Raw genomic sequence first — 26,083 nt, forward strand, 5'->3', positions numbered from 1 at the left:
GTGTTGCCAAAAACCTATGATACATGCGAGATGCGATGCTCTATGGTAGGGAAACTACCATTACACTTGAAGAGATGCAGTGTGCTTTGAGATCTAAGGACTTGAGAAAGAATTCTTCGAGTCAAGAATCCAACAGTCAAATTCTGAACGTTGGAAAATTCAAAGGGAAGAAAAAAAAATCAATCCAAATAGTAGTTAGAAGTATCAGGATTAGAAGCTAAAGGGGGGTGAAGCCAAAGAGACTAGAAGCTTCCACTATTGCAAGAAGCCCAAGCACCTCAAGAAGGATTGGTATTCGTGTAAAAGAAAGCAAGATGAGGAAGGATGGACTCAAAGCCAAGTTGATGTTGCAGAGGAGGTCTAGAATGCTCAAGTCATGAATGTGACTAAAAAGAGAATCGAGAGATCTTGGATCATGGATTCAGGATGCTCTTTTCATATCTGCTCAAACAATAGTCGGTTTGAGAATCTTGTAGCTTCTCAAGGATCAGTGATGTTGGGCAATAATCAGACCTGCAGTGTTGAGGGTATTGGAGACATCAGATTGAAGGTGCATGATGGATCAGTCAAAGATTCTGACCCAAGAGGCTAGGCCATATTGGAGAAGCTGGTTTTAGAGAACTAGTTAAGAGAGTAATTTTAGTTGCTGATGTATCCCAGAAGCTTGAGAAATGTGAGCATTGTGTCTTAGGAAAGAGTAAGAAACTACCATTCAAAATTGGAAAGCACACCTCTAAGGCAGTTTTGGACTATGCCCATTGTAATCTATGGGGGCCTGCAAAGCCACCAACTATGGGAGGTGGAAAGTATTTGCTGTCTATCATAGACGATTTTTCCATAAAGGTTTAGGTTTTCATTTTCAAAGAAAAGTCTGAATCTTTTATAAAATGCAGAGAATGGTGCCTAGAAATGAAGTTGAAAAGGGGCACCATGCTAAAGTGCTTGAGAACAGACAAATGATTAGAATGGAGTGGTGGAGAGAATGAACCGCAGTTTGCTGGAGAAGGTGGTGCTCCTTGCAAACTTGGACATTAATCTGTATGATGTCTTCCTTGGCATACTCCACACTTTATTACAAAATCAGCTTGGGGTTTGATCGGGCTCGATACATGCATGTTTTTATTGGGTTTATTACACTAACATGGTTAATAATGTGCAAAAAGAATGGCAAATTTGAGTGTGCAGAAGCCAGAAACGAAGAACTAAAGAGTGCAGGATCAACTGGATCAACTCAAGAAAGGAGCGAAAATAGCATGAAAAAAAGAGCCAAGTTAATCCGTTGAATTGTCCAGAGCCTTTGTCCTAGCGGCAAGGAGCTTAGACATCAATGTATGAGGTGCCGAGTTCGAGCCCTCTCGACATCAGTTGTAATTTTCTCCTTTCTTAGGAGTTTATTTGTAATTTACTCCTTCGTACAGGAGTTAATTTTTTGAAGAAAAAAAAAAGTTAATCCATTGAATTGCTGAACTGATCCAGTGGAGTCATGCATCTGAAGTGCTGAGTCATAGGAGAAAGAAAGAGCAAAGGCCTTTCTAGAAGGAGCAGAATTGTCAAAGACAGAATGGGCTTGCCCTAGGAATTTGGGCCCAACATGCGCTCTATAAATATAGAAAGGTTGCATGGATTCTGCACCGCTTATCACTCACCTTCTTCAATCACTCAAGTTTAGTCTAGTTATGGAGTAGAAGTAGTCAGCTGCCGATGAGTCACCATTCCACCATCAAGCTCTCATCTCTTCTTCCTCATCAAGGGAGACGAGGCCAGATCCGCGTAGAAATCAACCTAGCTCAGCCTTTGTGTAGTTTTCGAGGATTTTGAACAATTCACTTTTTGTTATCTTTCATCGCTTCCGTAGTTCTGTAGTTTAAACATGTTTTCCTCTTAGTCGCTACTTAGTTTCTTTCTTATCGTTGTTTCATTTGCGCGAAAATTCTGTTTCCTTTGTATTCATCGGAGATCTTTGAATGAAATGGATTTTTTGGTTTAAGCTTAGTTAGATCTAGTGTTTTCAGTGTTGATCACTTTTATTCGCTTTGGATCTGCTCTTTTACTTCTTTCCCGTAGGTAGATTTACATTTTCGTTCGCCCATTTGCATGATTTACTTTCCTTAGCTTAGATCTGCTTTCGTTTACGTGCAATTTTCATGGATCTACTTATTTCTGCTATGTTTCGTGTTTTATGTTGATGCTCTGTTTTGATTTACACTTTGTTTTCCGTTCAGTTGCTTAGAGTAGACGTAGAAGGTAGTTAGTTAAAACCACTTTCCCGTAGTTAGATCTAGTGTTTTCAGTATTGATCACTTTTATTCGCTTTGGATCTGCTCTTTTACTTCTTTCCCGTAGGTAGATTTACATTTTCGTTCGCCCATTTGCATGATTTACTTTCCTTAGCTTAGATCTGCTTTCGTTTACGTGCAATTTTCATGGATCTACTTATTTCTGCTATGTTTCGTGTTTTATGCTGATGTTCTGTTTTGATTTACACTTTGTTTTCCGTTCAGTTGCTTAGAGTAGACGTAGAAGGTAGTTAGTTAAAACCATCGTCTCTGTCACCTTTTCATCGTTGTCACCTTTTCTGAGTATGTGCACGGACGTGTCAGTGGTCCCACGTACCTTTGATTCCTTTCCTTTTTAGCTTAGTTGATCCAGTCGAGTCCTTAGTTTAGAAGATGTTTCCATTCAGTTGATCAGTTCGCCCTAGTTTAGTCTTAACCCTAAAATTAAAGCGTGGCCGCAACTGACCCCTTTCAAATGTCTCATTCTCAACTCCAACCGCTTCCATCTCTAAGGGATTCAACCCTTACTTCCCTTTACTAAGTTACTTAGTACTATGGGTTAAGGTCTTGAACGCTCTTTTCGTCTCTCGTTCACATCCAACGATCGGTAGTAGTTGTCTGACCTGAGCAGGTTGTTGTTCAGCTTCATCAGGTTGAGTGCTCTGTAGTTTTTTTCTTTTACTTGTGAATCGTGATTGTGCAAAAAGGGCAGTTTTCAGGGTTGAGGAGTCAATTGCAAGGATTTGACAACTTTTGTCATTGAAGATATTTGAGTACTAAAATAAGCCATTTGAGCCTCTAGCTGACACTCTTTCCGAATTCTTCGTAGCACCAAATGTATCTCCTGCGGCTACCTTTTTTGGATTATGCCGATTCCTCTAATTGGTTGCCAATCTCTGAAATAGCGCTCTCACTTCATCATGGGTCAAATCGTCCAAGTTCCCACTTGAACCTGCAGTAACCAAGCATGTTCTTTCATGATTGTGTCCCCTGTAGAATTTTAAAAGATCATTCCTCGGAGCTAGTCCATGATTTGGGCATTTCCTTAACAATTCTATAATCTCTTCCAAGCTTCGGCAAATGACTCATCATATTTTTGCCTGTTTGAAGAAATGATTTACTCTCTCAACTTTCCAATCTTCATTGGAAAATTGTACTTCAAGAGGAACTTCGATTTTAACTCTTCAAATGTTGCAATGTTGTAGCCCGGTAGTGAGTCATGCCATTCCCTTGCTTTTTCTCTCAATTAGAATGGAATAAAGCTCTCTTGATCTGATGATGCTCCAAATTTGGAGGTCTGTGAGAGTTTGTCAACTCATAGAAAGCATTCAAATGGCTCATTGGATCTTCATCATCACGACCGTGAAAGAGATTTTCTCCATTTCCCAAATTAATATAATGTGGCGGAATGTTGACATTGTCATTCGCATAAGCAAATTCCCTTGGGTGTTCAAATCCCGATCTAAGGATATCTCCAAACCTTCCCACATATGAAGGGACATCATTGTACTCATTCCCAATCATCGATTTTGCTTCTGATTCTATCTCACTTCTGAACTTGAACTAAAAATGGGGTTCTCTCTGATTGGACTCTGTTAACCCGGATAGTTCTCTACTTCCAGACCTCTCGGTACTCTTCTCTAATATGTGAGCTGATTAAACGGTGGTGTACCCCTTGATCTAGTGTGCATTCACAATTCTCTCTTCTTTTTTTTAAAGATTACAAAACCTGCACAACAGAAAAGAAACCAAGCACAAACACAATATATATTACACTAGTACCGAAAGCGAGATCTCTCGACAACTTCGAGCTAAGTCCTATAAACGTGTGTGCTTGAGTGTAAACTAAACTACCTAATTACTAAACTAAGAGTTAGAAAAATATCACCTAAAATATACACTCCTTCGTCTTCAAGTCCGAACGTGGTAGATGGCTATCACCCCCAAAAACACGAAGTATGCATCTAAAACAAAATAAAAAGAAAGATCAAACTAAATAAAACAATTAAGTACTCCATCCGTTCCGCGGTAGTTGAGTCATTTTGCCATTTCGGTACGCTCCATAGTAGTTGACTCATTTCCTTTTATAGCAAAAGTCAACACATTTCTTACTTTACTCTCTCTTAATTTATTCTTTCTTCATCTCTCTACCTTTTTGACTTTTTACTTTATTCTTCCTTTATTTAACTCACTTAACACAATTTTTCTAAAATCTCATGCCGAAAAGAAACGCCTCTACTACCGCGGAACGGAGGGAGTAATAAACAACCTATTGCCTTCCCCCGGCGACGGGGCCAAAACCTGATGCGTATTTTAAAATATCTTATCCGGTTTACACAATATATCAACTTTAACTAATTAACTATAATAATACTACAACACTGCAATATTACAGTATCCTAGTAGTATTTCAAGTGTCAACAGGGAGGTGAAAGATTGTTTACACTTACAAAAACATGTAAAGATTTGATTTTTGATTTTGAAAGTTGTTGACAAAATAAAGCTACAAGTTAACTAAAGAAAGACTTTTCAAACGAGAAATTATGTCACTCCAAGTTGCTCAATAGACTTGTATTGTTCTACACCTCTAACAACGAAACTTATGAAGGGATTAAAACGTCAACCTAATCACATACACTGAACATGTACACGATGAGTAGTTCACACATAACCTATGAACCAATTTTCAATGTCTATAAAATCATGCGGAAGCGCGGGGGAAATAAACATCTACTATAATCACCTACTTAATCCACTGTCAAATCATCCTCTGAACAATTCTAATTCAATAGCATACCAACAATCAAGCACTCCCAAACTATGTTAAAAAGACAACAACGAAGGAAAGAACAACACTACATCGTTAGCCAAAAACATAGTGTATAAGCATCAAGCACATTCTTGGTATCAAAACATAAGAATTCAATGGTGTAGAAACATCCATACAAGCCTAAATTACAACTTGGAGCAACATTGAAAGTTAGCATAAACACATGGTGAATATTGCAATAAAAACCATAGGAAGCATGCTCTCGTACAGGGATTTGGAGATGGATGGTCGGAATGTTGCCCGGAATTTCGTCCTTCTCTTTTCCTCACTCTTTTCTCATCTGGAATGTCTGAATAATCCTCCCAAAACTGCCTCCAAACTATTTTGAAAACTGAATTTGGTCGTTATTGCGTCTTCGTACCCGACCAGGTGAATTATGCCGGGTGGCTAATTTTGAAGGCTTGCTGGAATTTGGGCTTTTTGGACATGTCACCCGGCCGGGTGCATTATTAGGCATGAAATTCACCTGGCCGGGTGCCTTATTTTGAGCACATTCTGGACTCGCTACGCAGACTGGGCAGTCTGTCAAATTGGTTATTTTGCACGACCTTTTTTTCAATGACATTGTTATCAATTCTAGCTTCATTCAATATCCTGTTTTACCATCCATTTCTCTTCCTACATCATGAAACATACTTTTGCAAGCATCAAACCATATAAATCATGTAAAGCTATAGGAATAAAAATATACAATTTGATTCACATCAATTATTCGGCCTAAAGTGATCGAGAATAGTTGTCCTCTCGTCACCATCACCATAGACTCCATCATTCGTGAATCTCACAAATGCATTTGCTGATTTGAGTCCACGAGGATTCCAGTCTAGCTTGAATACAAGATAACATTCGTAGATGGTGTTTGAGTAGAGAAAGATGTGTTGTGTAACTTGTGACGAGGTGGCATTGTCCACAAACTTATTCAAGTATGTATTCAACAACAAAATAAATAAGTCAAATAAAATAAGTCAAATCGCCTCTTCTGATCATGAATCAAATAGATGACAAAAAACGAAAAAAAGAAAAGTTGAATCAATCACTTACAAGGTCAAAAACTTATTGTCCTTGATACAAAATGATGTGAATCCAAGCTCGATATATATTGCCCAAGACTTGTTATCGTAAGCAACAAGAATAAAAAGTTGAAACAAACTGGATTAATGCTCTAATGTCTTTATAAGAATACCTAGAACACTATGTGTCTAACCTTGTTCACAAGAACGCTATCAATCCCACATGATTATTTTTCTTATCCAACCATGGCCTACCCCTATCTGCAACCAAAGACAACTTCCTTCACGTACAATGGCAATTGTGCAAATGCATTTCCATGGCATCATCATTGTACTAATGGATGTTTCGTGGAACAATTTTTTTGTATGCGTGTTGTCTTGAGATGGTGTTTGGGGTAAAATTGAATGAAACTTAATGAAATTGCAAAATACTTACTAGGCAATGGTAAAAGACAAGCTTATAAGCTAATGATGGAATTGAGGGATTATGATGAGAGAGACATAGATAAAAATAAAAAAAAATAAAAAAAGGTAAGCAAGAGAACCTGAGAAGAAGACATTCTTTTATATGTTTTCAATTTTAAATTAATTTAACTAATATTTTTAATATAAATATAGTATAATATTTATAGATCTATAAATGGCATAAATATATTTGAATATAAAATTAGTTATGTATGCTGTGAATCTTACTACTAGAATCCCAATTACAGCGTAAAGGATCACCCAATTACAGTCTATACTCTCTACTCATATCAAACTAAAATCTCCCTCTTTCGCTCTCTCCTTCTCTACACCAAATCTTCAGTTGAAAGCGATACTAAATCGCGATGGGTTCCGGTAATGCCACGATTCTAGGTTTTTATCGTTTCTTCATTCACTAATGCCTTCTGTTTTTGATCGTATAATAATGTGGTTGCAGATGCTGATATGGAGGATTACGGCTTCGAATACTCCGACGAGGAGCCCGAGGAACAGGACGTTGATATTGAAAATCAGTATTACAACTCTAAAGGTACAATTAGGTTTCTCAAATTAACCCTCTTTTGTATCTGCTTACTCTACATTACTTGAATTTGGGAATTTGGGGGTTTTTGATTGACTAGGTTAAGGACTTGAATCGCCATTTCCGAGTAAAATTTGGGGGGTTTTGATTGACTAGGTTATGGACTTGAATCGCCATTTCTGAGTAAAATTCGTTAGTTTTTATAAGCCGCTGCTACCAGTTGTGTTATGTGTAAATGTTTCGTTTCCGTATAGGGTTAGTCGAAACAGACCCTGAAGGGGCGCTTCAAGGTTTTGCAGAAGTGGTGCGTATGGAGCCAGAGAAAGCCGAATGGTAATTGATCAGTTGTTGCAGCTATAGTGTGCTTTTAGTGTCTTCTGTTTTGTCAATGATTGAATAAGCTGATAATGGGAACTAGTGTTTTCTTCTCATTCCCATTGCTTTATTGTAACTTTGGTTAAAGGTTTTCAAGTTTTACGATATGGATACGTATGTGAAAGGTCTTCGTGGAGTGTATTGACATCTTTTTCTCTCTCCTTAATCTGTTGATTTCTTCAGTTGAATTTTGTTTGACTCATTATTGGAGTAGAAGTGGGCAATATGGATAATCGGGTATTATCTTCTACTCGTGATTCAGCTTCTGTTTTGATGGCTCGTGCTGATCTTTGTGGATCAGCTCGATGCAAGTCATCTGAATAAATGTCTTTTGCTTATCATGGGTGAGAAGACAACTGTGTCTTTCATCTTTCCAACTAAAAATTGAGAGGACGTATTTGCGTGCTTTGTTAGGCCATACCTACTCGTTTGTTCTTTTATGTTTTTCTGATGACAAGCATTGTTAGTTGAAGGAAATTCTATCAGCAATAGGTTCTTAAGTTCTTTCAACTTGAGTGGAGATCTGTTGGTCTATGGGTTTTAAAAATATTTAACCATATAACTTTCTCAATTTGAAAGGTTTGAAGTTCTTTACCTGAAGTGATGTTATATTATTCAATATAATATGTTGTAACTTGTACATGCTATTTGGTTGGGTAGAGGAGATCCCTGTTGTTTTTAACACTCTGCATCTTGAATAAATCACTGCCTTTTTTGATTGTTCGTTTCTTGTTTATGCTCAGGGGATTCAAAGCTTTAAAACAAACTGTTAAACTTTACTACAAGCTCGGGAGGTACAAGGAAATGATGGATGCCTACAGGGATATGTTAACTTACATCAAGTCTGCCGTCACTCGAAATTACAGTGAAAAATGCATAAATAATATCATGGATTTTATCTCTGGATCTGCTGGTCAGAACTTCAATCTGCTGCAAGAGTTTTACCAAACGACCCTGAAGGCCCTTGAAGAGGCAAAGAACGAGGTTAAGTGCTGTATTTGTTTAATTTAAGTTTTAGTTATTTAATTAATTCATTTTTTTCTTTTGTGGATAATTCTCATGTTATTTATTTTCTTGGTACAGCGGTTATGGTTCAAGACGAATCTAAAGTTGTGTAAAATATGGTTTGATATAGGTGAATATGGGCGGATGAGTAAGGTATTTCTGAAGTTCGCAAACTAATACATTTTATTCAGTACTCCCTCCGTCCCGGAGTATTAGACTCACTTCTTTGGGGCACATGATTTAAGGAAGTGATATTTAAATAGTTAAAGTGGAGAGAGTAAAGTATGAGAGAGGGAAAAAGTAGGGGAGAGAAGAGAGAAAAAAGTAGGTGGAGAATAAAATAAGATAGATGCTTTTTGCTAAAAAAGGAAATGAGTCTAATATGTTGGGACATCCCAAAAAGGAAAGTTGGTCTAATACCTTGGGACGGAGGGAGTATGTTTTTATTTAAACTGATTAAGAATTCTTTTCTCAGATTTTGAAGGAACTTCATAAATCTTGTCAAAAAGAAGATGGTACTGATGATCAAAAGAAGGGCACACAATTGTTGGAAGTGTATGCAATTGAAATCCAAATGTACACTGAAACTAAAAACAATAAAAAACTGAAGGTACAGTAACATACCTTTACTTTTGGAGTAAAAGAGATCTGCGGATGATATTACATATTATATTCTCCCTCTAGTTTAACCATTGCTTTGAATTTATTCCAGGAATTATATCAAAAGGCGCTATCTGTCAAATCTGCAATCCCTCATCCAAGAATCATGGGTATTATTCGAGAATGTGGTGGAAAAATGCACATGGCAGAGCGACAATGGCCGGATGCAGCCACTGATTTCTTTGAAGCTTTCAAGAACTATGATGAAGCTGGGAACCAGAGGCGCATCCAATGCCTAAAGTATGCATTATCTTAATTATTTCATTTGCTACTTTTTGGGATGAAGGGATGATACTACTATTTTTTTTCTTTAACCGTATTCATGCTAATCTAAGAACACTATCTGCATGTTATTAAGCGAATATACTTAGTCTATATTGCTGAGTGATGCTAAAATTGAGTTTTATTTGCCTCTTTTGCATATCTAGAATAATATAATGCATTCCTGTTCAAATATTTGGGTAGACTTGTGTCTGTGTGTCTATATATTATTACCACATATTTTGAGACATAGGTTGTTTGTGTTGTGTGTGGTTGTATTGTCTTAAAAAAATTATACTTATTTTCTATGCATTTTGAGTCTAATGATTGCCTATCCAATTGACATCCAAGATTTTGTATTTTGAAGTTATTTATATGTGCCTTCATATAGTAATCACAAAAGGCTGGAGAACGTTCTGAGGAAGAAGCTCTCTCCCAGATTGTTATTAGAATGACTGATGAGCTATTTCAGTAACTGTCATCTATGCCAATTCAAACGTAAATAATTGTGAACTATATGATTTTGCATGATTTAGACTGGTTGGGCTGGGATGTCTCGATAATTATGCACAAGTTATCTTATTGCTGAATAAGTCCTACCAGATTATATGGATGAATGTTTGGACCTTAAATAATTTTATCGACTTTTTTCATGCAGTAAATCTGCTCATTGAATTCAATTAAGTGGTTGTTACATCTCAGGTACTTGGTTCTAGCAAATATGCTGATGGAATCAGAAGTCAATCCCTTTGATGGTCAAGAGGCAAAGCCGTAAGTTATTCGATGAATTTTAGCATCTCATTTTTTTGTTCAAGTGTTGTGTACTAGAAAATTGTTAAGCTCAAGTGTATATTTGGAATCTGAACTTAGTTGCCTACTTGCCTCTTTTGCTTTGCAGATACAAAAATGACCCTGAGATTCTAGCAATGACAAACCTAATCGCAGCATACCAAAGGAATGAGATTTTGGAGTTTGAAAAAATTTTGAAGGTATGTTTTTGACCCTTTGTAAGCTTACGCACATAGATTGCTTAATGATTTGTTGGAAACACCGCAGAGTAACAGGAGGACAATTATGGATGATCCTTTTATTCGCAATTACATTGAAGATCTCTTAAAGAATGTGAGAACACAAGTGCTGCTCAAACTCATCAAGCCTTACACAAGGATTCGGATCCCCTTCATATCAAAGGTAAAGACAAATCTCATAGCCGGCCAAGGAAACTCTTTATCCCTCTGCCAGTCTCTCTCTCTCTATCATTTTGGTTTGGTTTGGTTTGTTTTCACATCCTGGAAAGAGTTTAAAAGAATAGGGTAAAGTACAGACAGTAAATCCAATTGTTATAATATTTCAGAGAGCAGGAAGACATATCATGTAAAGTTGATTCTTATATATAGGCTTCAGCATGCATTTATCAGGCAAATGTTCATTTTTTTGTTCTTCTCATTAAATACCTTTTAAATTAATAAAACGTGCAACACACAGGAGCTTAACGTCCCAGAGAAGGACGTTGAAGAGTTGTTGGTATCGCTTATTTTGGATAATCGGATTACTGGGCATATTGATCAAGTGAATCGGCTATTGGAGCGTGGTGACAGGTTGAGCTTTGAATTTGACCTTAACCTCAATAATACTAACCTGTTTAATTATCTATACTTCAAGCATGTATATAATCGAGAGTGATGTTATGACGCAGATCAAAAGGAATGAAGAAGTACACTGCAATAGACAAATGGAACACACAGCTAAAATCACTATATCAAACTGTTGGAAACAGAGTATGTTGAGATCCCCACAAAAAAAAAAAAGTAGAGAAGTTATGGTGTGGATCAAGTTTTAAAGTCTCTGATTTTGGGATCTGCTGCTGTAAAAGTATTTGTATCAGTAAGCATGTTAGAAGAGTACATCCTCATTATTCAACTCTGCTATTTTGGAAATTGATTTTGGTCACTCATTGATCCCATCAGAAAAGTGATTTGCCTCTTTTTCTCTTTGAATGATGATTCATTTTTACTTATATTGATTGCATAGTGGAGTTGAATTCATTTTAGTCAAAACTTGAATTGAGATTGTTGTCAGATTTATGCTGTAGTTATTAGAGTGAACTACATTTTTGGTCATTAAACTTTGCCATAATATCAAAAGCGGCCCCCATTCTTTCAAAATATGCCTACACGTCTCTGAAATTTGATGTAACATGGAGTAGTTGGAAGGAGTTTTGAACTTTTTAAAACATATTTACCCTTTCATTTTTTGTTGACTCAAGAACATTTTTGTATTTTGGCAATTACTGTGCTTAATCCCATCTCTTCATCTTCAAACACAGTTATTAAATTGATAGTTCCTCTTCCCCTCTTCTTTTCTTTTCAAACTGAACAAAAATTCTAGGGGGTGAAAAATCATACAACTCTCATTCTTGAAACATTGAGCTGCAAATATGGTCTCTGGATAATGTAGAATGCATATTTACAATATTTTGTAAATATACATTGTACTTGTAACATCTTGATAAAATTTTAATTCATTTGTGGTCCTTTTCTTCCCTATTTTGCCTTTTCCAGCTTCAAATGCACTATTGGCATTCTTCAAGCCTCAAATGCACTACTGACTGTTTCTTTTTGGCGACAAGATGCAGACTTATTCATCTTTTGCTATAGTTATTTTTGTTTGGAAGGCTGCTGTTAGAATTTTAGTTTTGCAAAAATTTGACTAACTCTATTATGTTTGAAATGAAATTGTGATGTCATAGTATATAAGTACAGAAGGGAACCATTCCTATTTCTTTAAATACAGAAGAGATCCATTCCTTATATTTCTTCAGACTTCAGTATGTGACAGGTTGTATTTTTTTGTGAAAGAAAAGGGAAGGTTCGTGGTTGTGCCTTCTTTCAATGGCTGATGTACAATATTGAATTCATTACCTTTACAATCTATTGTGCCTTCTATATAAAAAAAATGAAGCAACCGACTAAAATGAAGATCAAAATTATAGAAAATGTCTAAGTTCAAATTTGTAAAATGAAATAAGAGAGGGAGATGAAAGTTACCACCTATGAAGAGAGAGAGAGAAAATAGAAAGAAGAAAAATTAAAAAATTAAAGCATACAATCACCAAACACTTACATTATCTCTGCAAATTATTAGCGTGTTGGATAAAATAAAATTTGCAAAAAATCGACAAACATGCAGCTGCTGCATTGATAAGCCAGTGATAGCTAAAAAGAAAAATTTAATACCCCCTCCGTCCTGTTAGAAGGAAACATTTACTTTTCGATATGAAATTTTATATATTGTTTTGTGTGTTAATGAAGATAAAATAAAGTAAGAGGGATGAAAAAATATGATATTGTTTCCAATTTTGAAAATGTTTCATTTTTAATGAGACAATCCAAAAAGAAAAACATTTTATTTTAATGGATCACAAGGAGCAGTGTCCTTAAGGCTAAAAAGGGTAAATGAGAAAGAAAAAGTGGGAAAATGTGAAAAATATCTCAAATGAATTAAAAGTTTTGTCCAAATATATCGGGTGCAATTTATTTTCACAAATTACAACAAATATGCATCCTATATTGTTCATGGATTATTTTTGTAATTCACTCTTCGTCAAATACCTAGATAATTATAGAAGAATATTTCTCCGTTATAGAAGAATATTTCTCCCACTTTTATCCGATGGATGTTACTATTAAGGTGGAAAATAAAAAACTTTCTCATTTTAATTACCATCCATGCCACACCTTCAACCGTTTTATAGGCTATGATTGAAATTTTCTTAAGATAAGGTTAAGAATTGGAAAAAAATTAAAAGTTCAGGTTATACAATAAAAAAAATCAAGTTATGACCATAAACGTTGACATGAATGATGTTTTCCCACACTAAAGTTTCTGAATAAATTTTTCCTACATGAAATGTCGATACTAATTCTAGAGTATCAATAATATCATTAATTTCGTTTTCCCCATAAAATAGAATGTACCTCTGATTATTATACATGAGTTTTTTGGTATTCTGCATAGGCAAAATTTATACCAAAAACTTTAGTGTGTGAAATCCACACAATTCGAAAAATTGGTGATTTTTGTGACCACTTTTAAAGATCGAGGAAAATACTAGATTTTTGTGAAAGTTGACGTTTCTGACCAATTTCTCTTTTAATTAATCCAAAGTCAGCAATTTTACAGGCTATGATTGGAAGTTTTTCAAAGATGAGGTTATAAACTGATTTTTCTTTTGAAAGTTCGGGTTATACAAAAAATTTATATCAGAGTTTAAGACAATAAAATGAAAAAATTGAAAGTTCAACTAAGCAGAACTAAGTCAAAAGTTGAGACTATAAAATGGAAAAATGCTAAAACTTAAAGTGTATCAATTAGACAATTACCTAATGAAAAATTATAAGTACTTTCAAATGCAAGAATTATGATTGATACGCTTATCAATTACCTCCAAATTAATGTTGAGGTGGGCGCCTAAAATGTCTAGATAATCTAAACAACTATTGTACTAAAACAATTGGATATTTATATACTACTTATTTGAAAGCATATATTTTAATTCGTATGAAATTAGCACACTATTCACTATACTATTAACGATAAATTCTAAGATCAACAAGACATCAACAACTAATAAATAGAGGCAAATACAACATTAGTAGTAGTAAGATACAAGGTGGTAGTGGTATAGTTCATATTTTACAAGAGAAAGCAACATTATTATTATTCAATAAAACTCCAACCTCTTTCATCATCATGATTCTCAACATTCACTTAATTTAGAGAATCATACATTCACGAAGTTTGCCTCTTTTGCGTCCGCCGTTTTTGATAGAATTCCCATTGCCATACTCTTTCTCCATACCTCTCTTGCTTGATTTAATCCTTTGTTGCCTCTTTCTGCATTTTTCACTCATTTACAATTCCACACCAAAAATATACTTATATATACAAGTAATGGAACGTAAACATTTGCAAAAATATTTTTATTTGGTATAAGAGATAAGTTTTGCTTTAGTTGGCATTAGTCATTACCAATTACCAATAAAAATGATGCATCTGAAAGTCGCACACATACAAGATTGCGAGGAAGGAATATGAAAAAAATAATTAAGTAATCATATAGTGGGAATTTATTTCTTTAGTTTCTCTTCTCTCTTTTGTGGTGTAAGAATAATTTTTAAGCACCTCCTTTATATGAGATTCGTAATCTGAAAATTACAAACTGAACTTGATTATCCAAGAGTATCTTTAGAAGTGGGATTAGATTTGATAATTACATTTCTTGAATTGAAGAATCCACTCAAACGAATTTGAGAGGGGTAGAGATATAAAGAATAAAGTAACATAACAAATTTCGCGAGATATAGTTTATTAATTCAAAAATTTCTTTTAAAATCTCAAAGAAAAGTTTATGCACAAATAGGAATTTAAAATACAGGCTGTTCGAATAGCTTCTAGAACGTTTGCGAGTGAAGAATCTTTTGGTCTGGGGTGGGGGGAAAAATGGTGTATTAACTTTGAATTAAAAGAAAAAAAGAAAAAGAAAATTGATTGTATATTTGATTATGCTTCAAGATGCTATTTAAGTTTCGGCTGTCAAAATTCGGAATCCCAATTTATTGTGAACAAGTTATACCATGTTTCCTTCAAAAAAAAAAAAGGTTATAGTACCATGTTTGTTCGATATTAAAGTGAAGTGGCAAAGACATGGGAGGTAAGATGTAAAGATAAAGCCTTGGCTTCTCTAGAAAGCTAGACAGCGATCCATAAAAGGAGCAAAAGGTAAAGATAATAATATTTTCATTTTAAGAAACATGTAGTCGTACGTCCAAAATGAAAACGAGTTACCTTGAACGGGACAGAAAGAGTATAACTCGTTTCATGAATCAAGGTCATGGCAATGGGGGAGAGCGAATACTACTACCAGTCTACCACCACCACAAAAGGTGGGAATCATCAACCCAACTCAGAATCTTCTCACTTGGCACAAAAAAAGTGTTCCAAAACCAAATTTAATCGAGGTTTAAAGAAAACAAGGTAGGTTTGAAATTCTTCGGCATTTGGCATTATCAAGAGATATAGAGTGGGTGTGAGATTTTAGCTAACTGCTAATCGAATGTATATGATACTGCATACTAACCGATGCTCCAAGGAGATGCAGGATGCAACGACCTATAATTGGTCATTTCCATTTAGACATGATTTGAACAAAAGAATAGATGGCGAGTGCCTTATCAATTCAATGCTTCAGCTCGTCTCACCAGGACCTTCTTTTGAATTGTCAACACTTCTGTTACTCCATAAGGTAAGGATACTTATCACATCCAGTTTGGAAGCAGTCTGCCATGAACCATGCCTTTGGTCCACCCATGTCATTTACAGGGGCAGTAGAGAAGACATTATTAACCTACCTATGGTGAAGCTATCACACAGATTAAGATTTGGGCACTATGTTGTCTATGTTCTTTCACTGGAGCAACAAGAGAAAGATGAAGCAAAAGAATTTGCAATCTATCTCAATTTCTTTAGAGCAATCACGAACATAGGGGTTTTAACCTATTCGACAATGTCTCAATCAGGTTGTATGATGTTAACTCTAGGATTGGGTTCTAATCAAAGTGTTCAATGGAAGTGTAAACAAAAAAAACAAAGTCAAGAAATTGGAATATGAACAAATTCTTCACTGATGAAAAAATATAAAAGCACAAAGTTCTCCAAATGTTCTAGACACAAAATACTGAAGGAAAATAGTTGCAAAGACTAACCAAAAGCACTAAAATAAGGGGCACAAAAAACAAGCATATACTAAAGAACAGCACTTTGAAACAATGCATACAGGAAAAACAGGTAAGCACCCAAACAACGAAGCTAATAATGTCAAAAGCACATCTAGCAGAAACAGGAGTCTTATCAAACTCCTGTTTCATTTTTTGTCAATCTTAAATACTTAAAAAAAAAATAACTTGGGGAGTTGGTCAGTTTCTCACTTGGCCATCATGACCTTGACGAACTCCTCGTAGTTGATCTGGCCATCGCCATCCACATCAGCCTCACGGATCATCTCATCAACTTCCTCGTCGGTTAACTTCTCCCCGAGATTTGTCATCACATGGCGGAGCTCAGCTGCAGATATGAATCCATTCTGGTCCTTGTCGAAGACCCTAAAAGCTTCCTTGAGTTCCTCCTCAGAATCAGTGTCCTTCATCTTGCGAGCCATCAGGTTGAGGAACTCAGGGAAGTCAATAGTCCCATTACCATCAGCATCAACCTCATTAATCATATCCTGGAGCTCAGCCTCAGTCGGGTTCTGCCCCAAAGAACGCATCACAGTTCCCAACTCCTTCGTGGTGATGCAACCTATCAATCAATTTTTCCAGAAAAAATGTAAGAAATTAGCAAGCCACAAAAGTGCAATACCCAATCAACTTAGTCGAATAAATGTATAATAGAATCCAAGTATAATTATGCTGCGTATATCACAAGGCATTATTTGTAAGCTAAAGTGTTCAACCCAAAGCATAAGACAGATTATATCACAATGACATGAAGGAAACGAGCGATCGAATGTGAAAATTCAACCAAATTTTCGTACTATAAATGGCTTGAATAATCTATACAACTCTAATCAGTGCAGAACACGATTAGATTTGATAGATTTTTACACCAAAAAAGCAGTGGATAAGGTCATCATTCATAATCTATAAATCTCTCAACGAAAAAGGAGAGAGGGAGAGAAAACCCTAAGCTCATCGAAAATCCATTTCCAAAAATTACAACCACGAAATTCTACCAACAACGGCAACAATAGAGCGTAAACCTCCATTCCGACGCCCTAGAATTAGAAAATACTGCGATCTATAATTCTCGCTCAAAATCAATTCAGATAACGGCAAACAAATTCAAAATTAGGGCGAGGAATCAACAGCATTAAACAAGTAAACAGATCTAGGCGGAAACAGATCGAACATGAAAACACAGAAAAATAGGGAAATAGGAGATCGAGATGCAAATGAATTTAGATGACTGACCGTCGCCATCCTTATCAAATAGAGAGAAGGCTTCCTTGAATTCGGAGATCTGTTCGTCGGTGAGCTGAACCGCCATCACTTAATCCTCACGAAGCTTTTTGGCGTCAGGCGATACTAAGAAATCAGTGTCGAATCGGTGAAGAGAGAGAGAGCGTCAACGAAGAAAATGAAGGGAGAGTGTGGGGCTATTATATAATATCGGCAAAGGAAGAGGAAATTTTTTTATTTTTTATTTTTTATTTTTCTTTGGACAGCAAAGTAAATTCTTTTCTTGCTTTTGTTATTGTAGAATATATGCTTTTCTTCTTTTACTACTCCATATATTCGATGCTCTCCTAATCTTTATTTTGCTGTTATAGCCTGGTTATTTGCAGTTTAGATGCTGAATTAAAATAATCTAATTAAAATATTTGTTTTTTCATCATACAATAATGCATTTACAAATTAAATCCATAACTACTACTCCCTTTATTCTACGAGAATACGCAATTATGTACTCCCTCCGTTCCAAGGAAGATGACCCCTTCCTTGGACGGCACGAGATTTTATGCGGTTTTATTTTGTGTGTTAGATCAGAGAGTAAAGTAAGAGAGTGAGAATAAAGTAGAGATAAATGGGTTTCCATTTTAAGTAATGAGTCATCTTGAATAGGACAAACTAAAAAGGAAAGTAGGTCATCTTCAGTGGGACGGACGGAGTACATGTTTTAATGCACAATTAATAAAGTAAGAGAGAAATATAAAGAAAAAATAATTAAGGTATTGTTAGAGGAGAATGAGTCTCACCTTAATAGAGATGAAGTGTTTCTAAAACTGAACGTACATATTCTTATAGACAGACTAAAAAGAAAATACTATACATTCTTCTGAAACAGAGGGAATATAATTTTTTCTAAATATTTAGCTTGAATTAAATATCTAACAAACTTTAATCAATACTCCCTTTGTCCCGTAAAAATAAAGCCTTTGGGAGTGACATGAGTTGGGTCTACCTTATAAGAAAGAAAAAACTTGCCAAAAATAGAAAGAGACTATTGTTGTAGGATGGACTCAAATGAAAAAAGAAGACTATTTTTATAAAACAGTTGGAATATATATAAATTTTAATTAATTAAATTCTTTTCTATATTTAATGCAATTATTATCAGGGTTGTGATCAATTGAGATTTTTTATGCTAATTGAGAAATGAGATGCAATATCAGCCACTTATTTTTATTAAATGAGTGGTCCAGATTTTACCACATGAAAAATATTTTTAGATTAATTAATTATGAAAGGGAGGAATGGTAATATCATGGTACATTTTATTCAATAATTTTTTTTTAAAATTTTTAATTTTAATTAATTAATTATTTTATTTTTATTTTTTTTAAAAAATAATTTTTTAAAAATTTTGTAATTTTTTTTTTTTTTTTTTAAAGTTTCAACTACATGTACAATTCATGTCAACTACACACATATAATGTCAACTACATATACAATTCATGTCAACTATGTGTACAATCCATGTCAACTACATACATATAATGTCAACTAAATATACAATTCATGTCAACTACACACCAACTATGTGTACAATCCATGTCAACTACATACACAATTCATGTCAACTACACACATATAATGTCAATCCATGTCAATTACATACACAATTTATGTCAACTACATAATATAATGTCAAATACATGTATAATTCATGTCAAAAAGTATTTATTGAATAAATTTGTTGACATTTGATGTGTAGTTGACAAAAAAATTTAATTTTTTTTAAAAAAAGTTTAAAAAAATTAAAAAAAAAATTTAAAAAAAATTTAAAAAAAGTATTTATTAAATAAAGTTGTTGACATTTGATGAGCAGGCTATTGACATTTGATTTGCAGGCTATTGACGATAATACCCCTAATTAACATAAACTACATGCGGTTGACATTTCATAAATATTATGGATGAGTGGCTGAGATTGCATCTCAATTTTCAATTAGGTTAAAAAATCACAACCTAACATAGCAGGGGTGAGATACTGTATTAAAAATTAAAGCCTTGAAGAACAATAATTAAATTATGCCTCCTTTGTTTCTTTAGCGTAAATTAGATTGTGTAATTTATGCGAAGATGCATTTGACCATATCTATATCAGACTATCAGTAATGGTAACAAGAAAAGAATTAATGTATATTTATGATCCAATTCAGGCTGTTCATATAATCATATTGATATTCTTAAAATATTGTGGCTTCACAATAATCCAAAAACTGTAAGCAATTTCCTTATCATGTTTTTACCTTCCAAGTTGTTTTGTTGTAAATGAATGATCACCTCCTAACCTATGAAACAAACCAATTTCATCCATATTGTATAAACACCTTTTATTGAAAATTGATTGACCTTTTCGTTCGTTTTCTCAAATTTTATGTGTGTCGATTGAGCCGTTCCCTAAAAAAACGGTTGTATGATTTGGTATTGTGTCTAGATTTAAATTTCTCAATTCTGCCTTGCGAAAGGTCTCAAGATGTAAAAGTTTTAGTACCTTCTCCAACATTTGCTCTTATATATGTTATTAAAACATAATTTATCAATACTAAACTAATTGCAGCGGGAGCAGAACCCTACTGTGATTGAAACACAGCAGGGCCTGTTGTGGTAAAAAACGACATCGTCCCCTCCTATTAAAAGATGCGTTTTATTTAGTCTCCAAATCCATTCAAATATGCCACCAAATTTAAAACGTGGATACGCTTTCTTTCTTCTATCTCTTTATGGACATAGACAAGGATGATTGGAGGAATCAAACAGAAACAAGGATGACCGAAGGTATCAAAATAATCATTTCCAAAATTTTTGTTAAAGACACCTACAATTATTCAATGAAATAACTAAGAGAGAACATATTTGTTTGGAATTGAGTTGGGAAATTGAAAACTTGGTGCTTTATTCAAAATCCCAATTTTGATCTTGCTTAATTTGTATCTAATGTGTTTGATGAGTATAAAATAGTTTTGACAGCTTATGCATGGCTGACGTTATACGTAGCACTAGTTTAGTTTTTTAATAAGTTTTTTATGAGCATAAATAGCTTTGACATATTATGCATTGTAGATCATATTTGTTGATATAGTTAGTAGTAGTTCAATTTTTATCCTCTAACAACAACGATGGTTATGGCCAGTGGTGGAGCCAGAAATCTCATCATGGGGGTTCAAATTTAAACTTAAATAAATTACATAAATTAAATTATAAGGTTCAAAATGTAAAAGTTAAATGCAATCATTTTCATATAAGGAATCAAGCAACCATTCAACTGATGAAGAATCAAAAGAAGAAAGTTTCTTAAAATAACGATCCATATACCTACAAAAATAGTCAACATTGATTAAGTTTACAAAATATAAATCATACACAAAAAAGATAAAATTCATCTTATGCTTCACAACTAAAAGAATAAAGAGTAAACAAAATATACAATATGCTCAAATCTAAAATATTGTTGTCACAAATCAAATAGTGTAAAACTATTAATACATACACATCAAATTAAGAAACGGGTTAAAGAATTCCAACACAGAACCTCCGTAGCCATTGAATTACATAAGCTATCTTCTTTCTCCACATTTGAATTTTATGTGTACCAATTTAGAGCTTGAATGTGATTATTTAGGTCTCAATTTACATAAATATGGCAGCCAAACAAAAAAAACAACATATATAGAAAAATCCATTGAATTATATTTGAGTTTTAAAATATACCTAGTTTTAGCTAGATTTTAGATTACGCGGCAGAAGGAGTAGAACTGCAACAGAAGGAGAAAACTAATTAAGAGGAAACGATTTATAGAGTATAATTTTGTTGAAATCTATCTTTAATTTTATATATTATAATTATAATTAATGTGAAATTACTAAAATACCTCTAGGTTTTTTTAAAAATTAGGGGGGGAGGGGAGGGGGGCACATGGGCCTCCTTGGCCCCACCCTCCCTCCGCCCTGGTTATGGCAAGGATAAAAGGAATACCTCTTCAAACTAAAAATAATTAGATAAAAATATTAGCAAATATAATTAGATAAAAACAATCCAAATATTAGCAAATATAATTAGATAAAAACAATCCAAAAATACTTTATGGGAATATCTCAGCTCTCCAAAACCATTAGCAAAACTAATTAGATAAAAAAATCCAAAAATACTAGCTTTAAAACACGACTAATCTGAAAATACTTGTTCAAAAAGGCATGAGGTATTATTATATTGAAACTACAATCAAAGTGTTGCAAGAGTGTTGCAAGGCATTCATGGCATCTCAATAATCTCGATGTCCATCTCGATATTGATAATTAGCACTAGATGTGCCTTCAGAGCTTCTGTATAGTGCTGCAAGACATGTAAATCAACACACATAAATTATTAAATCTTGAGTTATTAGTGTTAAGAGTTAAATCAACAAAAGTGGTGCATACTAAGATGAAAATACATTTCAAAGAAGGAGAAAACAATGTATATAGAACAAAAAATAAGACCATGTCAGAGTTGAGCATGTTGATCCATTAAAATATGTTCCATCGGGAGCATATAATGTTTGATCTAATGGTGCCTACACAAAAAAAACAGAAAAAGATAAATCACAACTAATTGCTGATGCACTTTTTATTAGCACTAAATAATCCTACAAGTATACAGGATATATATAGTATAGCTAAATGTTAGTACCGGATATCAAACACAGGAAAACACACAGAAATTGTCTATCTTCTACTAAACTTCTTCTAGTATTTGGAAAAACAAGAGATTTTGGGTTTTTGAAAATAAAAACTTGTAAAAATAAAAGTAAACAACGATTGCAGATAAAACACAGAGAAAATGCAAATGAGATATGTGCTTTCACAGTTATGATTATACAAATTCCAACTACAACACCCTAGTACAGTTCATACTTCACTAGAACGAGTCACACAAGTATTGTCCATGTGGCACAATGGTTGAATTTAGATACACATGATTGAATAATCTAAAGACATACTCCCTCTGTCCCACTCAAGATGGTCACATTCTTGAGTGGCACGAGATTTTGGTAAGTGTTGTTAGGTGGAATAAAGTAGAGATAAAAAAGGTAGCTGAATATTTTAATGAGTTGAGAGGAGGTTATTTCCAAAATTGGAAAGTGACCATCTTGATTGAGACAAACAAAAAAGGAAATGTGGTCATCTTGAATGGGACAGAGGGAGTAGTTTTTAGGGAAACAATAAAAACATAAGAACTAAAGTAATAAAACCCAAAAGTTGAATCTTTGTAGCCTTGATCTTCTCTTGAATCCTTCTTCAAACCCTTGCACTTGATGAACAATGTAGAACTCTCTCTGGAATTATGCAGCAAAAAGAAGATCCTTAATGATGAAGTGAGGGGGTATTTATAGCCCAATTTTTGTGTACCATAATTATGGTAAATATTCAGCACAGTATGGTAAATCTTGGAGAGAAAGCACCTTGGCCAGCAGTCGCTGTGTAATGTTCTGTAGCTTCTGTCTCTTGATCAGCGGTCGCTGCACTTTGTTTCAGCGGTCATTGGCAATCATCTCGTAGCTACTGGATCTCCTGGAGCGATCGCTGCGAAAAAAATACTCCCTCCGTCCCAGAATGATTGTCCCAGTTCATTTTTTACACTCGTTTTATAAAAGTAATAATAAATAGGTAAAGTTGAAAGAGAGTAAAATAAGTGAAAGAATAATGTAGGTAAGACTATTCTCTACATTATTCTCTCTTTTACTTTACTTTTTCTCTACTTTAACTATTTATTATTATTTTTGCAAAATGAGTGCAAAAAATAAACTGGGACAATCTTTCTGGGACGGAGGGAGTAGATAAAATATGCAATTTTGACACTCAAAACGGACCAAATAATGGCCTTAAAACAGCGCAAAATCCAAGCGCATCAATTGCACCAAAACTTCATACTATAAATAGTTATACCAATAACAATTCAGTGAAAGTCAAATGATCTGTAGTCCTTTCAGGGCACGCACGAGGTGCTGGAACTGCCGAACAAGAAACACGCAATGTACCTCATGCTCCAACAACCTACAATTAAAGTAAAAATGTATATTGAATATAATTATTTTCCAAATACATAACAGTATAATTTGTATATATACATGTACTTTATGGTTTGTTTTTCTTCATTTTGGCTGAAGTTCTACCCAACTCTTTAATCGTTTCGGACCTTTTGCACCATTTTTTTTCTTGAATCCTTCCGATGCCATTACTGAAGAGACCGTTGAAGAGGTATTCAAATTGTCTTTTTTTGTTGAACGCATTTCCATTGGCTTTTATATAGATCCGACATTGTTTCATTTCCATTAGTCAACCTTATAAGAATTTTACATTGTCTCTAATACCGCTCAGTACTTTGTAATTTAGAATCTTCTTCAACTCCATTACCAATATGTCATGGACTGCATAGTTCTAGTTTCTCTTGTCCGCCTATAAGAATATAATTCTCAGGAAGCAACTTCACATCTAACACATCAAACACTTTCACAGAATGACAACATATTAATCCAACTATCTCAAACCTTCGACAACTACAATGAATCAACTTTGTATTGGGATAATATGTTACCCCCTATTCCCTATCATGATCAATTATTCCAATAACATACTCAAATGATGATCCCGATTGATCTTTATGGTTGATGTATGCAGCTACAAACAAGATAAACTCATTTTGGAATAGATTAAAAACTGATGGAGTATAGATCTTAGAAAGTTGTCTTAACATATGAGAGCTCTCCAACCTCAATCTGAGTAACTTTTCATGTGCCTCAAAATCACACTTTAGACTGTACCGTTGACAACTCGCTCAAAATTCTTATAAAATTGGATATCGTTCGATTCTTGATACTAGAATTGACACTCTCACTAAGTTGTGTGCTTCTTATACCAAGTGTGAAAGCTTTTATGTAGCATCGTGTCCATTTTTCCTTCACACTATACATATGCTTCAACCATTTATTATCTTGAAGATTAAACTGTGTCAAGAAGTTGCTCTGAGCCTCCTCAAACATGGTTTCCTCCTCAAAGCCGTACATACACCTCTTGAAATCTATCAAGAACACGATCCTTCCTTTATAAGGTTTCCCAGATGTTTGATTCCATTTTGCATTAAATGCCATGTGCAAACCCGTGAAATGTCTTCGGCATTACCTCATGCAAGTCTTTTGCCATAGCTTGATCTTGGTCACTGAAGACAATGAGAGGCCTTTTGTGTTCGTGTGCCTCTAAAAAAGTTTTAACCAACCATTTGAATTATGCCGTTGTTTCATCATACAAAAGTGTTGCGCCAAAAATGACACCTCTTCTATGACGATTGAAACCCGAGAACACGACAAGTGGTCTACTATCACGAATTATACAGTATGTCGTATTCAAAGACACAACATCACCTATGTACTCATAATCAATGAATATTCTTGCATCTGCCCAAAAAACATTAGTTATATGCTCTTTCATATCCATTTGGTTCGCAAGGTAAAATGATGGATTTTTATAATTGGTCTTGAAAGTATCTCAATAGACAACCGACTTCTCCATACACCATGCCTCTTTGTCTCTTAGATCGAAGATAATTCTTAGCGTCTAAGATAGTGTAACCAATTACATCTCTTCTTCCAGCTTGTCTAGTCATCAAATCAAAAGATGATTTCTAATTGAGCCCAACATCATATGTTAAATCAATCTCACGTGCTTGAATCTGGTATTAAGAAGATAACATATGTACTGTTTCAGGAAGGTGGAGGAGATGATTATGCGTTTCCTTAAACTCATTTGCTTTATATATACCCTTCACATAGGTCACCCCAACCTTACTTGGCAATTTGTTCGAGTCTCAAGTCGAGGATTGAGCGTCAAAGAACCCTTTTGTCCTCTTTATGCAAACCTTCTCTACACCAAACATATTAATATGATGTTATTTAACCAGTTCTTTTGCATTATTAAAGTAATATTTCTGAAATCCGAATCCAACTGTTCCTCCATATTGAAGCCAAAACATCAAAGCATCATCTAAGCTATCAAATTCCATATCGATTCTGGGATTGAAATCAGAATCTAAGCTCATATAATTGGTGAAAAAATTGTTGGAAAATTATGTAGTAGCACCACTGATGAAGCTCATATCATGCATGTGTTCCATAGTAAAACTGCACCTAAATCTGTGAACTAACGACTCTTTTTGAGCCAGGTGTGTGTGAAATTCGCCAGAAACTGGAGATCGCACAAATCAGAAAGGCGAAGGCAAGAGTCAAGGAAAGGAGGAGAAAAAGGCGGCAATAAGCTGATCAAGTCAATATTTTACCGGAGCCAGCCAGGGTTCTGCATCGGAAAGAAAGCAGGAGACCCCGCCTAAGTGTGTGAAGGGCAGTGTTGTCATTTCGGGGAGGTGGTACCCTAGGGATGAGAGCCTATGCCTCCCTATATAAAGGAGTCCAACACACGAAGAGAGATGAGTTCCCCCATTTTATTTTCTACATTGTAGTTTAGGGGGGGGTTCTCAACAGTCTTCTTAGAGTAGGTTAGGGACTCTGCTCTCTTCCAGAGCTGAAACCAAAGCTCATTTCGCTTCATTGTTCTTGATTTCTGCACACACG

At 34.6% G+C, this 26,083-nt stretch overlaps 2 protein-coding genes across 2 annotated transcripts; one reads left to right on the top strand and one right to left on the bottom strand.

The window, feature by feature from the left end:
* The first annotated feature begins 6,818 nt into the window (after positions 1–6,818).
* On the top strand, positions 6,819–11,420 carry LOC125218440 (COP9 signalosome complex subunit 2). The gene is made up of 12 exons (XM_048120109.1): positions 6,819–6,956; positions 7,039–7,131; positions 7,377–7,455; positions 8,241–8,481; positions 8,581–8,655; positions 8,978–9,112; positions 9,215–9,402; positions 10,126–10,194; positions 10,322–10,412; positions 10,480–10,614; positions 10,909–11,021; positions 11,120–11,420. The coding sequence occupies exons 1-12, from the start codon at positions 6,947–6,949 to the stop codon at positions 11,208–11,210; spliced, it is 1,320 nt and encodes a 439-aa protein (XP_047976066.1). The 5' UTR covers positions 6,819–6,946; the 3' UTR covers positions 11,211–11,420.
* A 2,630-nt stretch (positions 11,421–14,050) lies between these two features.
* Positions 14,051–17,619, bottom strand: LOC125221833 (calmodulin-like). The gene is made up of 3 exons (XM_048124113.1): positions 17,451–17,619; positions 16,410–16,779; positions 14,051–14,319 (listed from the first exon to the last, which is right to left on the bottom strand). Exons 1-3 carry the CDS (start codon positions 17,524–17,526, stop codon positions 14,199–14,201), a joined length of 567 nt encoding a protein of 188 aa, XP_047980070.1. The 5' UTR covers positions 17,527–17,619; the 3' UTR covers positions 14,051–14,198.
* Between the last annotated feature and the right edge of the window lie 8,464 nt (positions 17,620–26,083).

The sequence above is a fragment of the Salvia hispanica genome, chromosome 4 (genome assembly GCF_023119035.1).
Source record: "Salvia hispanica cultivar TCC Black 2014 chromosome 4, UniMelb_Shisp_WGS_1.0, whole genome shotgun sequence".
NCBI lineage: Eukaryota > Viridiplantae > Streptophyta > Magnoliopsida > Lamiales > Lamiaceae > Salvia > Salvia hispanica.

Excerpts from the sequence above, each read along its gene's own strand:
- LOC125218440 (XM_048120109.1), top strand. Across the intron at positions 10,195-10,321 it reads GATGGTCAAGAGGCAAAGCC|ATACAAAAATGACCCTGAGA; the intron begins GTAAGTTATTCG and ends TTTGCTTTGCAG. Across the intron at positions 11,022-11,119 it reads CTATTGGAGCGTGGTGACAG|ATCAAAAGGAATGAAGAAGT; the intron begins GTTGAGCTTTGA and ends GTTATGACGCAG.
- LOC125221833 (XM_048124113.1), bottom strand. The coding sequence starts at position 17,526 with ATGGCGGTTCAGCTCACCGACGAACAGATCTCCGAATTCAAGGAAGCC. Across the intron at positions 16,780-17,450 it reads ATTTGATAAGGATGGCGACG|GTTGCATCACCACGAAGGAG; the intron begins GTCAGTCATCTA and ends ATTGATTGATAG. Across the intron at positions 14,320-16,409 it reads GTCAAGGTCATGATGGCCAA|AAAGAGGCAACAAAGGATTA; the intron begins GTGAGAAACTGA and ends TGAAAAATGCAG.